Source organism: Pteropus medius, unplaced genomic scaffold (assembly GCF_902729225.1).
Source record: "Pteropus medius unplaced genomic scaffold, Ma_sr-lr_union100, whole genome shotgun sequence".
Classification (NCBI taxonomy): domain Eukaryota; kingdom Metazoa; phylum Chordata; class Mammalia; order Chiroptera; family Pteropodidae; genus Pteropus; species Pteropus medius.
In genome coordinates this window covers 843,148-860,206 of record NW_024353789.1, presented here as the reverse complement: position 1 = coordinate 860,206, position 17,059 = coordinate 843,148, and the positions used below count along the sequence as shown (strand labels likewise).

The 17,059-nt window shown below is 34.8% G+C and overlaps 1 protein-coding gene across 8 annotated transcripts in view; it reads left to right on the top strand.

Annotated features, from left to right (window-relative positions):
• Positions 1-17,059, top strand: part of SAP130 (Sin3A associated protein 130) — a 69,601-nt gene that overhangs the window by 19,938 nt on the left and 32,604 nt on the right. For 3 of the 8 annotated variants that reach the window (XM_039851267.1, XM_039851268.1, XM_039851271.1), the window contains exons 8-15: positions 1,752-1,899; positions 2,062-2,152; positions 2,361-2,465; positions 5,497-5,638; positions 8,070-8,191; positions 12,327-12,629; positions 13,301-13,478; positions 15,507-15,611. In XM_039851267.1, the coding sequence (XP_039707201.1) occupies positions 1,752-1,899; positions 2,062-2,152; positions 2,361-2,465; positions 5,497-5,638; positions 8,070-8,191; positions 12,327-12,629; positions 13,301-13,478; positions 15,507-15,611 (1,194 nt within the window). Of the gene's footprint in view, positions 1-1,751; positions 1,912-2,061; positions 2,153-2,360; positions 2,466-5,496; positions 5,639-8,069; positions 8,192-12,326; positions 12,630-13,300; positions 13,479-15,506; positions 15,612-17,059 lie in introns of all 8 variants that reach the window. The other 5 variants (XM_039851269.1, XM_039851270.1, XM_039851264.1 and 2 more) reach the window with 3 other exon arrangements.

The window sequence follows — 17,059 nt, the reverse complement described above, 5'->3', positions numbered from 1 at the left end:
AAGTGATTCTTATCTCTATGAAAAATAATATTTTCTTTTTCCTAATTTATATTCACATGCTTCCAAAATATAAATGTATAAAAAAGGTATACAGTAAGGAATATCACTCCCTATTCTGTCCCCGATCTATGAGATTCCTATGTCCCTTTCCCTTTGCCTTTCTAAGATAACCTTTTAATAGCTTTGTTGGGGTATCCTTCCAATGTTTCTTAAATACTGTCAATTCAAATGCAGTTTTTATTTTATCCTTTTTACCTGAAGGATTGTTTAATTCATATATTCCTCTTTACTTTGTTGCAGTTTTTTCACATAACAACATATATTGAAAGTTTTCCATTTTAGTACGTAGAGTTTCATCTTTTAGTAGCATTGTAATTATCCATTGTGTAAATGGATTTGAGGTCGTGTCTAGTACTTTACTATCATAAATAATATTGCAGTGACTAACTTATTATGTAGGTCATTAGGCATATGTACAAGAGTATCTGCAAGACGAATTCCCAAAAGTGATGAGAGGATATATGTGATTATAATTTTGATACCTACTGTCTAATCGCCTTCCTTTTGGATTTATACCAATTTACACTCCCTCCAGAATGTTTAAAAGTTCCTGTTTCCTTACAGCTTGAACAACAGAGTGAGCTGTCATTTTTTTGGGATTTTTACCAATCTGATAGATTAACAATGATATTTCAGTGTATTTTAAATTGCATTTCTCTTCCTGTGAGTGAGAGTGAGCATCTTTTCTTTAAAAGACTATTGAGTTTTCTTTTTAGCAAACTATATTCTTTGCCTGTTTTTTATTTGGCTGTTACCTTTCTCATCAATTTCTAGGAGCCTTTAGTATATTCAGAAGATTACACTTTTATGAATGGGTCTTTTGTCTTTACTTGTAGTGTGTTTTGCTGTGTAGGAGGTTTGCTTATTTGTTCACAGAGTCCAATTTGTTGATCTTTTTTATAGCTTGTGGATTTTGAAAGCTTTTAATAGAAAGCTCTCCCCTACTCCAGGGTTATAAAATAATTCTCTTGTCTTTTCTTCATATATTTTTTTATTTTCTGTTAAATCCTTGATCATTTTTGTATTTATCTTGGTGTACTTACTGTATGAGGTATGGGTCCAATTTTATTTTTCCAAATAGCCACATAATTTTCCCAATGTGATTGATTAAATAGGTCTCTCCACTGTGACTTGAGATGCCAACTTTGTTATACTGTCAAGTATACTTACAGTTTCAGTTGCTTGCTGCCAGTTAATTTGACTTTCTGCCTGTGTTGATATCCCTTTCAATCATTAGGCAATCATAACTGACTTTTTATCATTTGGTAAGAAATTATATAAATTTGTGGTCGGGAGGAGGTCAGCACTTCAAAGGTGGCAGGTTAAGCTGTTGTTAATCAAGATTGTCTGTAGTCTTTCCTCATGATGGTAAGGACCTTGGTGTCAGTTTTGTCCACAGAGTGGAGTGTGTTCATTATGATAATGCTTACTCAAGATAGAGCGTTGATTAGCTATATGGAAGATACTGAGACTGACTCATGGTACATATTGATACTTTCTAAAATGAGGCTAATGTCAGTTTCGGGAGAGAAAATCGATAGGCCATTTACTTCATTGGTTCAACTGTGGACATGACAGACCTAGGAAAAAGTACAACTCTGTGATCTAGCACAAGATAGTTAATGCTCTTGACTGCCTGCATTGTGTCTGGACACAAGTTATAAATCATAATACCTTTTCTGTCTTTTCAGTCGGCCAACTTTGTCTATCCAGCATCCACCATCTGCAGCAATTAGTATTCAGCGTCCTGCCCAGTCACGGGACGTAACAACAAGAATCACACTGCCATCGCACCCTGCATTAGGGACACCAAAACAGCAGCTTCATACCATGGCTCAGGTAAAACCAGAGGTGAAGAACCATCTGTATACTCTTTGGGTTAAAACCAGAATTGTGCAAAACTTGCTAAGAAGCTGGCAATATCAAAGACAGTGATTGCTTTTAAACTAGATTGAGAAATGTTCTTGTTTATAACTCTGTTGTGGGGTTTCCGCCCCACAGAAAACTATCTTCAGCACTGGCACACCAGTGGCTGCAGCAACAGTAGCACCTATTTTGGCAACCAACACCATTTCTTCAGCAACCACGGCCGGTAAGTCGGCAACCCTGCTTGCTCTTCCTGCCAGGGAAGAGTAAGGCATAAGGTGGTGGGTTAATTTTATACTTCTCAGCTTCAGTCAGAAGAATAGGCTAGAAAAATTCTCTTAACTTTTCCTATGAGCTTTTCTCAGATTTTTGAGAATCTATGATGTGTGTAGAGAAGCCATTGTTGAAGAATTTCCTTTTTTCTCCCCTTTTAGGATCTGTGTCACACACACAAGCTCCCACAAGTACAATTGTTACCATGACAATGCCTTCACATTCATCCCATGCTACTGCTGTGACCACCTCAAACATCCCAGTCGGTAAGTGTTGTGCAGCCTTCAAACAATCTTAAAAGGAATTTTTTCAGCCCCTCTAAACAGCTCGTCATACAGATGGCTAGTATTGATTTTTTGTCGTTGTTGGTTTTCAAAGCAACACTGAATTTAACTGTTGATATTATTCGTCATACAGATTTGGCATTGACGATAGGGGAAAAAGAAAGTAATCATCTTTGAGAGCTCAAAGTAAACTTCATTTTAACTCTACTTTGACTTTCTAATTTATCAAACTGTACCTTCCTTATGTGTACATTTTAAAGTAGAGGTCCCCAACCCCCGGGCCATGAAACGGTACCCATCAGTGACCTATTAGGATAGGAAAGAGATTGCACAGCAAGAAGCGAAGCTTCATCTGTATTTGCAGCTTCATCTGTATTTGCAGCGGCTCCACCTCAGATCATCAGGCATTAGATTCTCATTGGGAGCACCGGTCCCTGGTGCCAAAAACATTGGGGGCTGCTGTTTAAAAGAAATTAATTAACCTACTGACATAGATGACAGCAAGTAAAGTAAGAAGCAAAGATCTGGAATGAAGAGACCTTGTATGCTGATAAATTGTTCAGGAAAAATCTCTGGGTGATGGAACAGTGAGATGAACACTAAACTTAGAGTTGATTACCATAGGTTTTCATCTGAGTGCTGCCTCAAGATACTTTGTAACCATTGTAAAATTTCTTTTAAGGCTTTGTTTATTCCCTTTTTAAATATATATATACTTTGAATATTTAAAAATCTTTGAAAAGTTTCTGGCAGCCAAACTCTAGTCATCAAGAGCAGGGATTGGCAAACTTTTTCTGTAGGACCAGATAGTAAATATTTTAGGTTTTGCAGGAGGCCTTATTGACTGTTCCATATTTTCATTTCACACCAATTTCTGGCTATACCTGACAGTGCCATCAGTTTTCCTCAACACTGTGACATCTTAGCCAAGCACACTCTTTTAATTTTTTTAGTTAAGAATCTCACTAGGGAATCTGCAACTGTAAAGAAAAACAAACCATTAAAGAGGGGGCAGTGTACGCCATAGGGGCTCTCTGGTTTCCTCTTTCATCTCTGTGAAAAATTATTTTAAGATGAGTTCTTATTAATGTTACTATATTTTCCTAGGAGATCATACTGTGGAAGCCAACTCATCTAAAAGTGCCAGGAGACAAATATGTTCATTAATTTGGCTAAAACTACCACCTTTTTACCTGTCCTAAGTTACTGTATTACTATATTCTGTATCTCCCTGACTCACTTATCTTTGAATTTTAACCAGAAGTGTCCAGATTTAACATCTGCCGTTTAATGTGTTTGGTTTCATCTCCATTCCATCAGCTTTATGCTCTAGTTTTGTTTTCCTCTTTTATAGTACCTAAATACTTCTTTGTTACATCGTAATAAGATCTCTGTACAAAGGTACCTCAGTTGAGAAGGGAAACCTGATATTAACTCTGAAGCACTGATTTTCAAGTTTGAGTATAGGAAATGTAATATTAAAATCACCTAAGTGGCTTTTTCTAAGAGACACTTACTTGCTTTCTCTAGGGGAGATTAAATATTGAATTCAGCCATTGTTACTAATAAGAATGTGTTAGATCAGAGTGGGAAAAACCTGTTTAACAATGAGCATAGTTTTCGCTTCTAGTGAAGGCTCATTTCCAATAGAATACCATCCTTATTTTCTCTATGCTCTGGCCCACACATGAGAGTGGTCTTAGAGTTATAAAAAGCAGAATCAGAGTCACAGCATTCAGAAAACAGAGATTATCTTTGGAGATAGCATTATGGTCAACTTATGATTTCTGCATTATATTTTTTCCTTATTTATTTTTGATAGTTGAGAATGTGACTTTTTTAGTTAGAAAAAAATGTAAAGAAATAAATTCTTGGGAGTGTGTTCTGTATGGTTACCAACCACCTGTTGGTTACTCTGCCACATGACAGCTGCATTCTTGTTGGAAGTATTATTTTCCTACCTTTTATGGGCACAGCGAAAAAATGAAGCTTAGTTTCTTTCCTCTCAACACTCTGCTTACAACTGATGGAAAATGTATCATGCCAGCCTCTCTCGCATTAGCCAATAGATGCCATCATCAGTGGTCAAATTGGGCATCCCAGTCATCACCCTACAGAAACTTCTCCAGCTTGCCTCCCTCAGGAAGTAGCTGGGCATCATGGTGTGTTTGTGCTGCTTACCTTTGGTGTTCAGTACGCTGTACTTTGGGTAATGCATCATCCTAGTCTTTAGTGGTTTTGTTCCTGTCACTGATGTAACTTAGGTCTTTACACAGATGGAAGCTGTTCCTCTATGTCTCTGAGATCATGGCTTTTCCTTTAAAATTCCCAGGCATAGAGTTGACAGACAGGTCTGTAAGAACTATAAAGTATGTCCCAGGTCAACTATATCTTCTGAACAAAATTTGATTGCAAATTGTAGAGGAAAGCAAACTTTGAGCCTCATGTTAAATTTGAAAACTCTTTGGTCATTTTGATTTTGCTATAAGGTATTAGATAAAAATCACAGGATGTTCAAAATTAAGTAATTATCTAGATAAGCCTCATAGATGAAGAAACAGACTTCGAAATTAAAAGGATCTACTGATTACTAATTAGCTACATTTTACAAATTAGTTATGGACCCAATTAGTTATGAAGTAGAATCTAAGATCTTTGTCATTTCTGTATTCACATTTTTGTTGAATTATTTTTTTAAATAAAAAGTTTCTCCTTTTAAAAAAGTCTCAAAGGAAGCCAGGTCAGGGGAGAAAGGGCCTGGTTGCTGATATTTTTGTAAAAGTACTGATGTTGAATCCTGCTTTGACAAATAATAGTGTGAATATATTAGTGGATTATTAGATTGAAATAATTCAGTAAAACTTTATGTACTCATTTTTTATTTTTCATTTTGATTAAAAATCTATACTTCTAGTTACTATTTACATTCTTAAGATTATTGCTGGCCAAGAATGATTTGGCATGCCAATAGAAGCATATGAGCAATAATGTAATTGGGTTTTACTTTTTGTAGCTAAGGTGGTTCCTCAGCAGATCACACACACTTCTCCTCGGATACAGCCTGACTACCCAACAGAGAGGAGTAGCCTGATTCCCATTTCAGGACATCGGGCCTCTCCAAATCCTGTGGCCATGGAAACCCGAAGTGACAATAGGTAGGGAATGTGCCAGTTACACTGCCCCATTGTGTTGTTAATTGTTTTGAATTTTCAGTAAAACAAAATGTCCCACAAATATGGCATATATTTACTTATTCTTATCTTCAGATTTCCCCCCCAAAATAATTCATTGTTATTTCTCTTTTAGTTTTATGAAAATGTCTATATTCAGCCGTTGTCTTTTTGATGGATGTTCTCGTGTCCATTTTTTTTGTGTTGTGTGTTTCTGTGTTTATCTTGAACAAGGGTTGCAGCACTATGACCCTTTATTCCTCAGTACTTCCATTTCCATCTCCAAAGAACAAAGACATTCTCTTACTTAATTACAGTATAGTTATTCCTGAAATGATTTTTTTAGCTTTTCATTCTCTTTCATACATTGACGTTTTTTAAGGGTATAGAGAGGCCAGTTGTTTTTGTAAAATATTCTTCAATTTGGACTTTGTCAGATTGTTTTCTCATAGTTAGATTCAGGTTAGGCATTTTTGGAGGAATACCACCAAGGTGATACATTCTTCTCACTGCTGTTACATTAGAGAGCTCACATTATCCCTTTGTTTCATTATTAGTTATGTTAATATTACTTAGTGAAAGTGATATTTGCCAAATTTTTCTACTGTGAAGGGGTATTTTTCTTCTCTGTAAATAAGTAATCTGTGTGGAAATACTTTGAGACTAAATATCCTGTTCCCTGATAAAACTTTCACTCCATAGTTTTAGTGCCTATTGATAATTCTTGGCTGAATCAGTTGATGATTACATGCAAAGTAGTAACTTTTTCTAACTATCATTTCTTCCACATTTATCAGTTGGCATTCTGATATGAAGAAATTTATCCTCATTTATTTATTTTGTCGTGTAATTTTTAGAATCAGCCTAGGCTCGTGGATTTGGTTTTATTCATTACTATAATTCAGTACTGTAATCTCTTTTGATGCTCAAATTGTCTCTGGGTTGGTCCTTGGGAGACAGTTTAGACTAGTTCCTGTGGTTTTACCACATCCCAGTCATCTAGCCCTTCTCACCAACAAGATTCTCCGAGCTCCTCCTGAACTTTGTCTGAGTCCCGGAATCTACCATTTCTCCAGTGAGCCCTGGTTCCTTTTCATCATTTAAAAACCAAGATGTAGACATTAGTTTTGTTCATTGTTTCTGAATTGTCATTTCTTCTAGGTCCTTTCAGCAGGCAGAGATAGGAAGTATGTCATATTTTAAAAACTCTTTAGTACATGTGTATACCTCTAGTTCAACCTTCTTACCTCCCTATTTCATATTTGTTTCTCCCTTCTACAGTGAGAACCTGGTACAGTGCACATGAAGTAATTTCAGAAGTCGATCATTTTTAAATTGTTGATTATTATGGTGTATAGGAGTGCTGATAGGATTTAATATAATGATCATGTATCCATCCATCTTGCTGAACACTACTGTTAGCTCTAAAAGTTTGTGGATTCTTTTGTATTTCCAGTGTATATATTTATTTCATGTACAAACAAGGATAGTTTTCTGAGAGGTGAAGGAATTTTTTCATTTCTGTTTTGTATACTTATGTTTTTCTTATTGTAGGCTAGAGTTTCTAGTATGGTGTTGAATAGATAGTGTGTAGATAGTTGCCTTATTCCTGACCTGAATGGGAATTCTTCTGAAATTTCATTGTAGATTTTGGTAGATACTATTTTAAGTTTGAGGAACAAAGTTTCTTTCTGTTCCTTTTTTTTAGGCATTTCTTAGGCATCATGAATAAGTAGTGAATGCTATTAAATATTTTTTGTTTATCTTTTGCAAAGTTTCAAATGCTCGTTCTCTTTTAATACTTAAATATAACCTGAAACATTAATAGAAATTCTGATATTGAGACATTCTTATCCTATGATAAAACTTATTTGATCAAGATGCATTCAATTTTATATAATACTCGGCTCGATTTCATTTAGCAATTTTTGTGTCAGCACAGAGTGAGATTTTTTTATAATCTTTTTTTCATACTCTCCTTGTCTAGTTTTGATATCAAGGCTATATTAAGCTCAAAAAATAAGGTAGATCACTTCTTTTCCTGGTCTCTGCATTCGTTTGTATAAGCTTAGGATTATCTATTTCATGTATGTTTGATAAAATTTGCCATTAAAAACAATCTGAGCTTAGAGTCCTTCAAGTGGAATCGAACAGGGAAGACCTTTGATTACTGAGGTTTTTTAGTCAGTTTTGGTAATTATTCTTCCATGTTTTACATTTATTGATATGGTTATAGTATTTATTTAAAAATATTACTCTGTAGATGTGTGTCCTTTGATCTAATAATTTGAGACACAATTTGGGAAGTGTTAGTATGGCAGTTAAGTGTATGAAAAGGGTCTGGGGGATAGGATCATTTGAAGGTAAAGGAGAAAATAAACCATTTTGGTTCATATTATTTGTGTTCTACCTATAGACCATCTGTTCCTGTTCAGTTCCAGTACTTTTTGCCAACGTATCCACCTTCTGCATACCCGCTGGCTGCACATACGTATACCCCAATCACCAGCTCTGTGTCCACCATCCGACAGTATCCAGGTATGAGCCCCCACTGTTAAGATGACTTAGCATTTTAATTTCTGTAAGCAATGAGATAAAAATTAATCAGCGAATATTTCTAATATGGATTTAATTATTCCAGCTTCTATTTTCAAACTTGGATAAGGCTGAAATCTGAACTTTTAAGGTTTTAAATCACCCTCTCTTTATTCTATAAAAAGGTGGTTATTTTTAGTGACATTTGCATGATTTTATCCTACCCCGAGAATAATTATGTTAACAATTTTTTATTATACCTTAAAATTGTAGTACAGTTAAAATGAATAAACCTCTATTCTTGAAGGGCTTCTTGTTTTGTGGGATAGCTATCATGTTTTTAATGTTAGTCCAGTTTTGCTAAACACCATTCTTACTTGTAAATAATATTCTTTTCAACAATCCAGAAAGAATGATCCTTAAACCTCATCATTTGTGTAATATTTTCTTGAGGAAACCTCAGTTAACTTGAGGGATAAGAAAGCCAGATTGTCCAGCTTGTAACCTTCTGCTCTGCGAACTAGGACTGCAGCCAGGGCCACGTGTGGCCATTGAGCACTTGAAGGGGCCCCCAGTGCAAACGAAGAACTGAATTTTTTGTTTTACTTAATTAAAATTAAAGAAATTTGAAATATGTTTGGAACAACTTAGTGTTGTGAAACAACTTTTTCAAAATGTAAATTTTATGGAATCAAAATACAAATCAGATACATCTGATAAAAATTTAGTATCTAAATTTTAAAAGTAAAATCTGCCCTGAATTTTGAAAACATAATATGGAAAGAGAATGTAAAATATCTTATTAAAATTTATTAGAGTGATTACATTTTGAAATGATAATATTTTGGATGTATTGGGTTAAAATATATCATTAAAATTAAGTTGGCCTGCTGCTGTTTACTTTGCTAATGTGGTTAACAGAAAATTTTTAAATTGCACATATGGCTTATATTTGCATTGGAGTGCTGGTCTAAAACTTAGAAACACAGAAAAGTATTTAAATAGCTTTGAAAACAGGTTCTTCCATGTTTGCATTGATTTTCGTTTGTTGGTTTTGTTTTGATTTTTCTGCAAAACTTTTTCTAAGTTTTATTTTTAATTTTTATCTCTGACATGGAAAAATAGCTGAACTGTTTGAATATTCTATCCTGTTTTGCTGTGCATCAAATTAATATCTTTTTAAAGGAAATTCCTAACTGTTCTTTAACAATTTTATAAGTATAAAATGTTCGTCGTGAAATGTGTTATGCTTATTGCTAGAAATTAAGTTTTTTTATCAGTGACAATACTTACCTTCATGTTCCTTCATCTACTACATCAGCCAATTGATACTTCTATAACAATGCAGTCATTTTACCTCTCTGAAGAAGGTAACTCATGACCAGTATGTATTACTCTGAATGCTGGGCAACTGAAAAGGATATGCACTGTCTCTTGAGCAAGCGCTTTCATTTTATATAAATATTTATTGTAAAAACCCATCATACTAACACTATCAGAAGTGCTGGGGGCCCTGCCAGTCATCTGTTTTTCTCCATTGTTATTCTGGGTGTCTTTTTTCACCACTACAGTATCCCTGATGGATACTAACACAGAAAAATGAATAGTACAGTCAACAACACTTTATTTCTTCCAAACCAATATTTGCACCATTGTCGGTGCAGATGAGAGATAGTATATTCTTTCTAAGACATATGAATCTATACATGCTGGACACAACTGAAAGGATGATTTATTAACCAGCTTACAATGTCCTATTTTCAGGCAATATAGATTCAGTGGCTCATTTTAAATAATTTTAAAGCAGATGTTTTCAAATCAGGAATAAGACAGGAAAATTTGTGTTTAATAAGCTTCGGTCTTGCCAAACATAGTATTACTCGAATATAGTTTATGATAGATTAGACTAGTCCTTCATGGTCTCTGGTTGGTCCATTAGTTATTAAATATAGATTTGAATATAATTATAAATATACAGAATTTGTAGTATACAAGTGATTTATCCCTCAAATTATTTGAAATTTCACTTGTTTCAGAACTGTTTTCCATTTCATCCATTTGTGAATTCCACAAATATTTATTGATAACTTACTGTATGTAAAGTCCTAGGCTAGGCTCTATTTAAAGTTGACTCAAACATCTTACTTTCAACAATGTTAGAATCTAATAGGAAGGTAAGACTTGAGATATTACAGTAGATAAAGTACTAAGTCGCAGAAAAGTTGCTTGAGCAAAGAAAACCATTCTGCCTCTAAGGTAAGAGGTTATTTCTACATGAGAGGGTAGGTTTAGAGGTCAAGAATGGTTTTAGCTTTTTTTTTTTTTTTAAGTTTTTGGTTTTTTTTAATTAAGTTTATTGGGATAACATTGGTTAATACAATTATATAATTTTCAGGTGAAGAATGGTTTTTCTAAAGGAAGTAACATTTGGAAAGCATCTCTCAGAATGGATAGGACAAAGCAGTGCTGGGATCAGAGAAAGCACATTTCTCTCTGTGAACAAAGTATTAGAATATGTATTTGGAACAGTTTGATTTTGGCTGGCATAGTGTCAGTGAGGATACAGTCCTTTCAAGATTAGGTCTTGAAAAGGTTTAGAATGGTGACTTGACTGCATGGTCTACAACAGGCAAATGACCCAAAACTGTTATTGAACAGAAGTAACAAAGGTACACTTCTCAGGAAGAAACTGATAATGCTCTGGGCTTATTTATTTATTTTATAAGGGAAGAATTGCAATATTGCAGTGACTGCAAATGTATACTTACTAACTTTTTACTATACTTATCTCATAATAAAAATTTATCATTTTTCCTCTATATGGTTTATAAAACTTTTTCAGTTACATTTTTTTAATCAAGGTATCATTGACATAATAGTTTCAGGTGTACAGCATAATGATTTAATATTTGTATATATTGTGAAATGGTCACCACATTAAGTCTAGTTAACATCCATCACCACACGTAGTTATCGGTTTTTTTTCTTATAAATTATAGTGAGAACTTTTATGATCTTCCCTCATAGCAGCTTTCTAATATGCATGCAGTTCACTGTTAGTTAACTGTAGTCTCCATGCTGTACATTACATCTCCTTGACTTATTTATTTTATAACTGGAAATTTATACCTTTAGACCCCATTCACCCATTTTACCCATCTCTCACCCCCCACCACCCACCCACACACACCCCTCCACCTCTGGCAACAACCAATCTGTTCTCTGGATCTGTGAGTTTGGTTTTTGTTTTTTCTTAGATTCCACATATACGTGAGATCATACAGTATTTGTCTTTCTCTGTCTGACTTAGTTCACGTAGCATAATACTCTTCAAGGCCCATTTATGTTTTTGTAAATGCCAAAATTTCCTTCTTTTTTTATGACTGAATAATATTCATTTGTGCTTGTGAGCACATGCATGTGTGTCACATTTTCTTTATCCATTTGTCCATCAGTGGACACTTAGGTTGTTTCCATATCATGGCTGTTGTAAATAATGCTACAATGAATATGAGGTTCCATATATCCTTTCCTGGATTATTTTGATGACTGAGAAGAAGAAACTTTTGTGTTTTCTTTCCACAAGTAATGAGAAATCTTTTTTTTTGCTTCTTGGGAGTGCTTTTGTTTTTAGTTTTGTTTTTGAGTTTGTTTTTAATATACGTATAGATGATGTGTTTGTTTGATAGAAAAAAGAACAATTGCTTATTCTTTCTCTTCAATGGATATATAGAATTTAAAGTTCATAATTCCTGTATTTGAGAAATGCCTATGATAGTGGTTCTACCATTTAAAACAAAGATTCTTGACCTGGGAGCCATGGATGTATCTCAGGTTTTATATTAATTATTTAGCATAGTTGTCTGGCTCACATTTGGAATTTAATAGATGATGGCTTTTTCTTATTTTAATGCTATTTCTAGTAATCAGTAGAAAGATCATATCAAATTTGTAGGAAATGAGAGAGGAAAAAGACCTCAATATATAAAGTTTTATATAATGCTTTTTTTGTTTTTAACTGAGAATTTAGATCTTGTACAGTGGGAAAAATTCTGATTTCACTTTGTTTTTTCTCCTTACGTGGGCTGTGTCTTATCAGAGCTAATATTCTCATAGTCACTTTTTGCATCATTTTTAGTTTCAGCTCAGGCTCCAAACTCTGCCATAACAGCTCAGACTGGTGTTGGGGTAGCTTCTACAGTTCACCTAAACCCTATGCAGTTGATGACTGTGGATGCATCTCATGCTCGACATATCCAAGGGATCCAGCCTGCGCCCATCAGTACACAGGGGATACAGCCAGCCCCCATTGGTACCCCAGGAATACAGCCAGCACCAATTGGCACACAGGGAATTCACTCAGCAACCCCAATAAGTACACAAGGACTTCAGCCTGCACCAATAGGTACTCAGCAGCCTCCGCCTGAAGGAAAGACTTCAGGTAATTTTACTTTTTTACATGGAAGTTACTATGGAGAAAACTGAATCCTGAATCTACCACTTGTTACTGACTTTATGGTCTCGGGTGATTTTTCTAGACTTTCATTTCCTCTATGTAGCATGAGTTGCTTGGAACTTATCTGTCAGTGTCATTGTAAGCATTAGAAATACATAAACAGCTTAATAGCCATTTACACACAGAAGCATTCTGTAAAGAACTCTTAGTTGACAGCAAATTCACTTTGTAACAGTAGTATTCTCATTCTATTTAAGATTTTTTTGGAATTGTATGTAAAGCTGTAAAATTAAGATAGACTGGAATGTTGGTACCATTTTTAGAGATTGAGAGGCAGTACTGTTTTACAAAAACTGGGAGAACATTTCTTGAAGTATACTTCTTTATGTATCTTATCTCATTTATTAGTAATTATACTTACAGAGCAGAGAAAAATGGTTATTGATCATGCATCAATAGACTTAATAACTTCTTCCATTTTTGCCTTCTGCTTTTACGCACATGAGCGTTATGCTCCTATCCCTTATCTTCTTGAAATTAGGCAGTCATAACATGGGTACTCTAATTGTTTTTATTTGTCTTATGTGACATTTTAGTAATGTTTCTTTCATTTCGCTCTCTTCATTGTTCTTTCCCGACCCCTCCCTGTCCTCCAGCAGTGGTGTTGGCAGATGGAGCCACAATTGTAGCCAACCCTATTAGCAGTCCATTCAGTGCTGCTTCAGCAGCAACAACCGTGGTACAGACCCACAGCCAGAGTGCTAGCACCAACACTCCAGCCCAGGGCTCATCCCCTCGGCCAAGTATACTTCGGAAGAAACCTGCCACAGATGGGTGAGTGGACTCAGTAATGCCAAATGACACCTCTAGTTCTGGCTATATTTGGGGTGTAGGCTGTAATTATGTTCAACTCGTAGATCATACCGGTAGTTTTTTCAAGTGCTTATGTCCATTTATACTCTCCGTGGGAATCATTACCAACTCTTATTATTGGCACTCTTTTTAAGTTTAGTCATACTGTGTTTATAGTAGTATATGTCATTAGGTGGTTTTGTTTGTTTTTCCTTTTAGGGGGTGGGTAGTGGTGTTGGTCTTACTTTATTTCTTATGGAAAAGTTCAAACATAATAAAATTTTGAACATATAAATGCATGCCCATTATCCAGTTTCAGTTGTCAGTTTATCAGCTCATGGCCAATTTTATCTGTAAGCCTACCCATCCCTTCCACCATATTATTTTGAAGCAAATTCCAAACAGCACATTTTTTCATTTTTACATTTTTCAGCATGTGTCTATTGAGAGATACATAAATATGTACTAAAAAAATACAATAACTCCTTAACATCATCAGATATCTAGTTCAAATTTCCAGTGGTCTCAAATGTCACAAATTTTGTTTTGTTTTAAATTATTTATTTGAATTAGTATTCTGATAAGATACACACATGATTAGTTGATATGTCTCTTAAGACTCATATCTATAGGTTTCCTCATCTCTTTTTTCCTCTCAGTTTATTTGTTGAAGAAATTTGGTCTTTTGTCCTATAAGAGTTTTCCCTCTCCCTCCCTCTCTTTCTCTCAATTTTATTGATTGCATCCCCATTGTATTAGTTTCCTAGGACTGCTATAACAAAGTATCACAAATTTGGTGGCTATGAACAATGGAAATTTATTTTCACAATTCTGATGGCTAAAAGTCTGAAATCAAGGTGTTTACAGGGCTGGTTCCTTCTGTATACTCTCAGGGAGAACCCATTCTGTGCCCCTCTACCAGCTTATGGTGGCTATTGCATTTCCTGGGTTGTGCACTCATCATTCCAGTCTGCTGGAATGTTCACATGGCCTTCCCTCTGTGTCTGTGTGTCTTGAATCTCCCTCTCCTTTCTTCTCTAACAACCAGTCATTGGATTTAGGGCCCATCCTAAACCTGGAATGTCTCAAGATCCTTAACTTAATTACATTTGTAAAGACCCTACATATTCCATTCACAGGTGCCAGAGATTAGGACTTAGATATACCTTTTAGGGAATACAGTTCAATTCATAACCCCCATAATGTAGTTTCACTTGTTTTTCTCTACATTTTTTCTAAATCGTTACTTGAATCTTAAAGCTTGATTAGATTCACTTTTTAAATTTCTTGTTTGTCAAAACTACTTTATAAGTTGGTGGTTTATTTAGTATTTACTAGGAGACATGTTGTCCATTCGTCACCCTTCTTTTAGATGTTAGCTACCTTAAAGATCAGTACCTGGATCCATTAGTTATTGGGCATTGCAGAATGGTGAAGTCTGGTTCTCAGCCCCACTCTTGTCTCACATTTGTTCCCACCACTCTGCCCAAACTAAACATGTCAAGATCACTCATGACTTCTAGTGATTCTCAGTCTGAGCCATATATGGTCTCTCTACGGCATGACAAAGTAGGTAATCACCAACTACCTTGATCAGCTTTTTTCACTTGGCTTCCAGGAACTTGCTCAGGTCGATATAAATACATAGCCATTATAATGATCATAAATACTTAGTATGGATTTAAATTTTAATATTAACTGGAAAGGAGATATGACATGCTGGATAAAGAAACTAGAAGATTTGTAGTGCTTGCTTCCTGGAGAGCGATTGGAAGGCAGTGGGGAGAGATGGGGAGGAGACCTGCTGTATTTTGTGAAAAGCCTTTTAGTACTATTTTGCTTTTTAAATAACGTGCCTGTATTACTTTGATAAAATTTAAAAATTTTATTTAAAAAACAGTCAAATTAATGCTTTCATTTTACCATAGGTATACCTAGCAAATATATACTTTGTACTTTTTTAATGCCCTCAGACTGCTGTTTTCCGGATTTGTCTCTCGTCTCTTTCAGAATGGCAGTTCGAAAAACTCTCATTCCTCCTCAACCTCCTGAAGTGGCTAGTCCTCGAGTAGAGAGCTCTATGCGGAGTACATCCGGGTCACCTAGGCCTGCAAGGTGAGCACATAAATGTTATTGCTCTTGCTTCCGATTGCACAAATCGAAGAGGAAAAAGTCTTAAATACATGTGACAAATTTCACATAATTTGCTTGTGTACATTTCTCATATGCTATTTCTAGCTATATGACCTGAACATGTTTTTCAACCTCTCTGACCCTCATTTACCTCATAGGCATCCATATAACATTTACCTCATAGGCTTCTATGTATTTAAATGAAATGATGCATTAAAAGCACTTAGAACAGAGCCTGCCTCATAGTAAACACTCAGTTATTTTTGCTGTCAAAAATGGCATCATGACAATAATTAATACACTTTTTTTCTTTATTCTTTATCATCTTAATTCCAAAATTGAAATTATCTTGGAAAAAATGAGACATTATAAAAATATTTTATTCTTTTCGATGCAATTGTAAATGGGATTGTTTTTTAAATTTCTCCTTCTGTTGTTCATTATTAGTGTATAGAAATGCGACAGACTTCTATATATTAATTTTGTATCTTGCTACTTAGTTCACTTAATTCTAATAATTTTTGGCATAGTCTTCAGGGTATTTTATATGTAGTATAATGTCATCTACAAATAGTGATAGTTTTCCTTTTTCCTTTCTAATTTGGTTGCTTTTATTTCTTGTTTGGTTGCTGTGGCTAGGACTTTCAATTCTATATTGAGTAATAGTCATAAGACTGGGCATCCTTGTCTTGTTCCTGATATTAGAGAAAAAGCCTTCAGATTTTCACCATTGAGTATGATGTTAGCTGTGGGCTTGTCATATAAGGCCTTTATCGTGTGGAGGTAAATTCCTTCTGTACCTACTTTGTTGAGAGTTATCAGAAATGGATGTTGGATAGTCTCAAACACTTTTTCTGCATCTATTGAGACGGTCATATGATTTTTATCCTCAGTTTTGTGGCTGTAATGTATCACATTAATTGCTCTGTTGAACTATCCTTGCATCCCTAATATAAATCCCACTTTATTGTGGTGTTGTAATCTTTTTAATGTGTTATTAAACTTAGTTTGCTGGTATTTTGTTGAGAATTTTTGTATCTATATCCATCAGGGAGACTGGCCTGTCTATTAGTGTCTTTGTCTGGTTTGGGTATCAAGGTAATGCTGGCCACGTAAAATGAGTTTGAAAGCATTCCTTTCTTTCCAGATTTTTGGAATAGTTTGAGAAGCATTGGTATTAATTTTTTTTTCCAGTAATTGTTAGAATTCACCTGTGAAGCCATCTGGTCCTGAACTTTTGTTCATTGGGGTATTTTTTATTACTGCTTCAATTTCATTGCTAGTAATCGGGCTATTCAGATGTTGTTTCTCTCTGATTTTGTCTTCAAAAGTTATATGTTTCTAGAAATTTATCCATTTCTTCTATATTATCCAGTTTGTTGGCTTATGATTGTTCATAATACTCATTAACAAATTTTTGTATTTCTGTG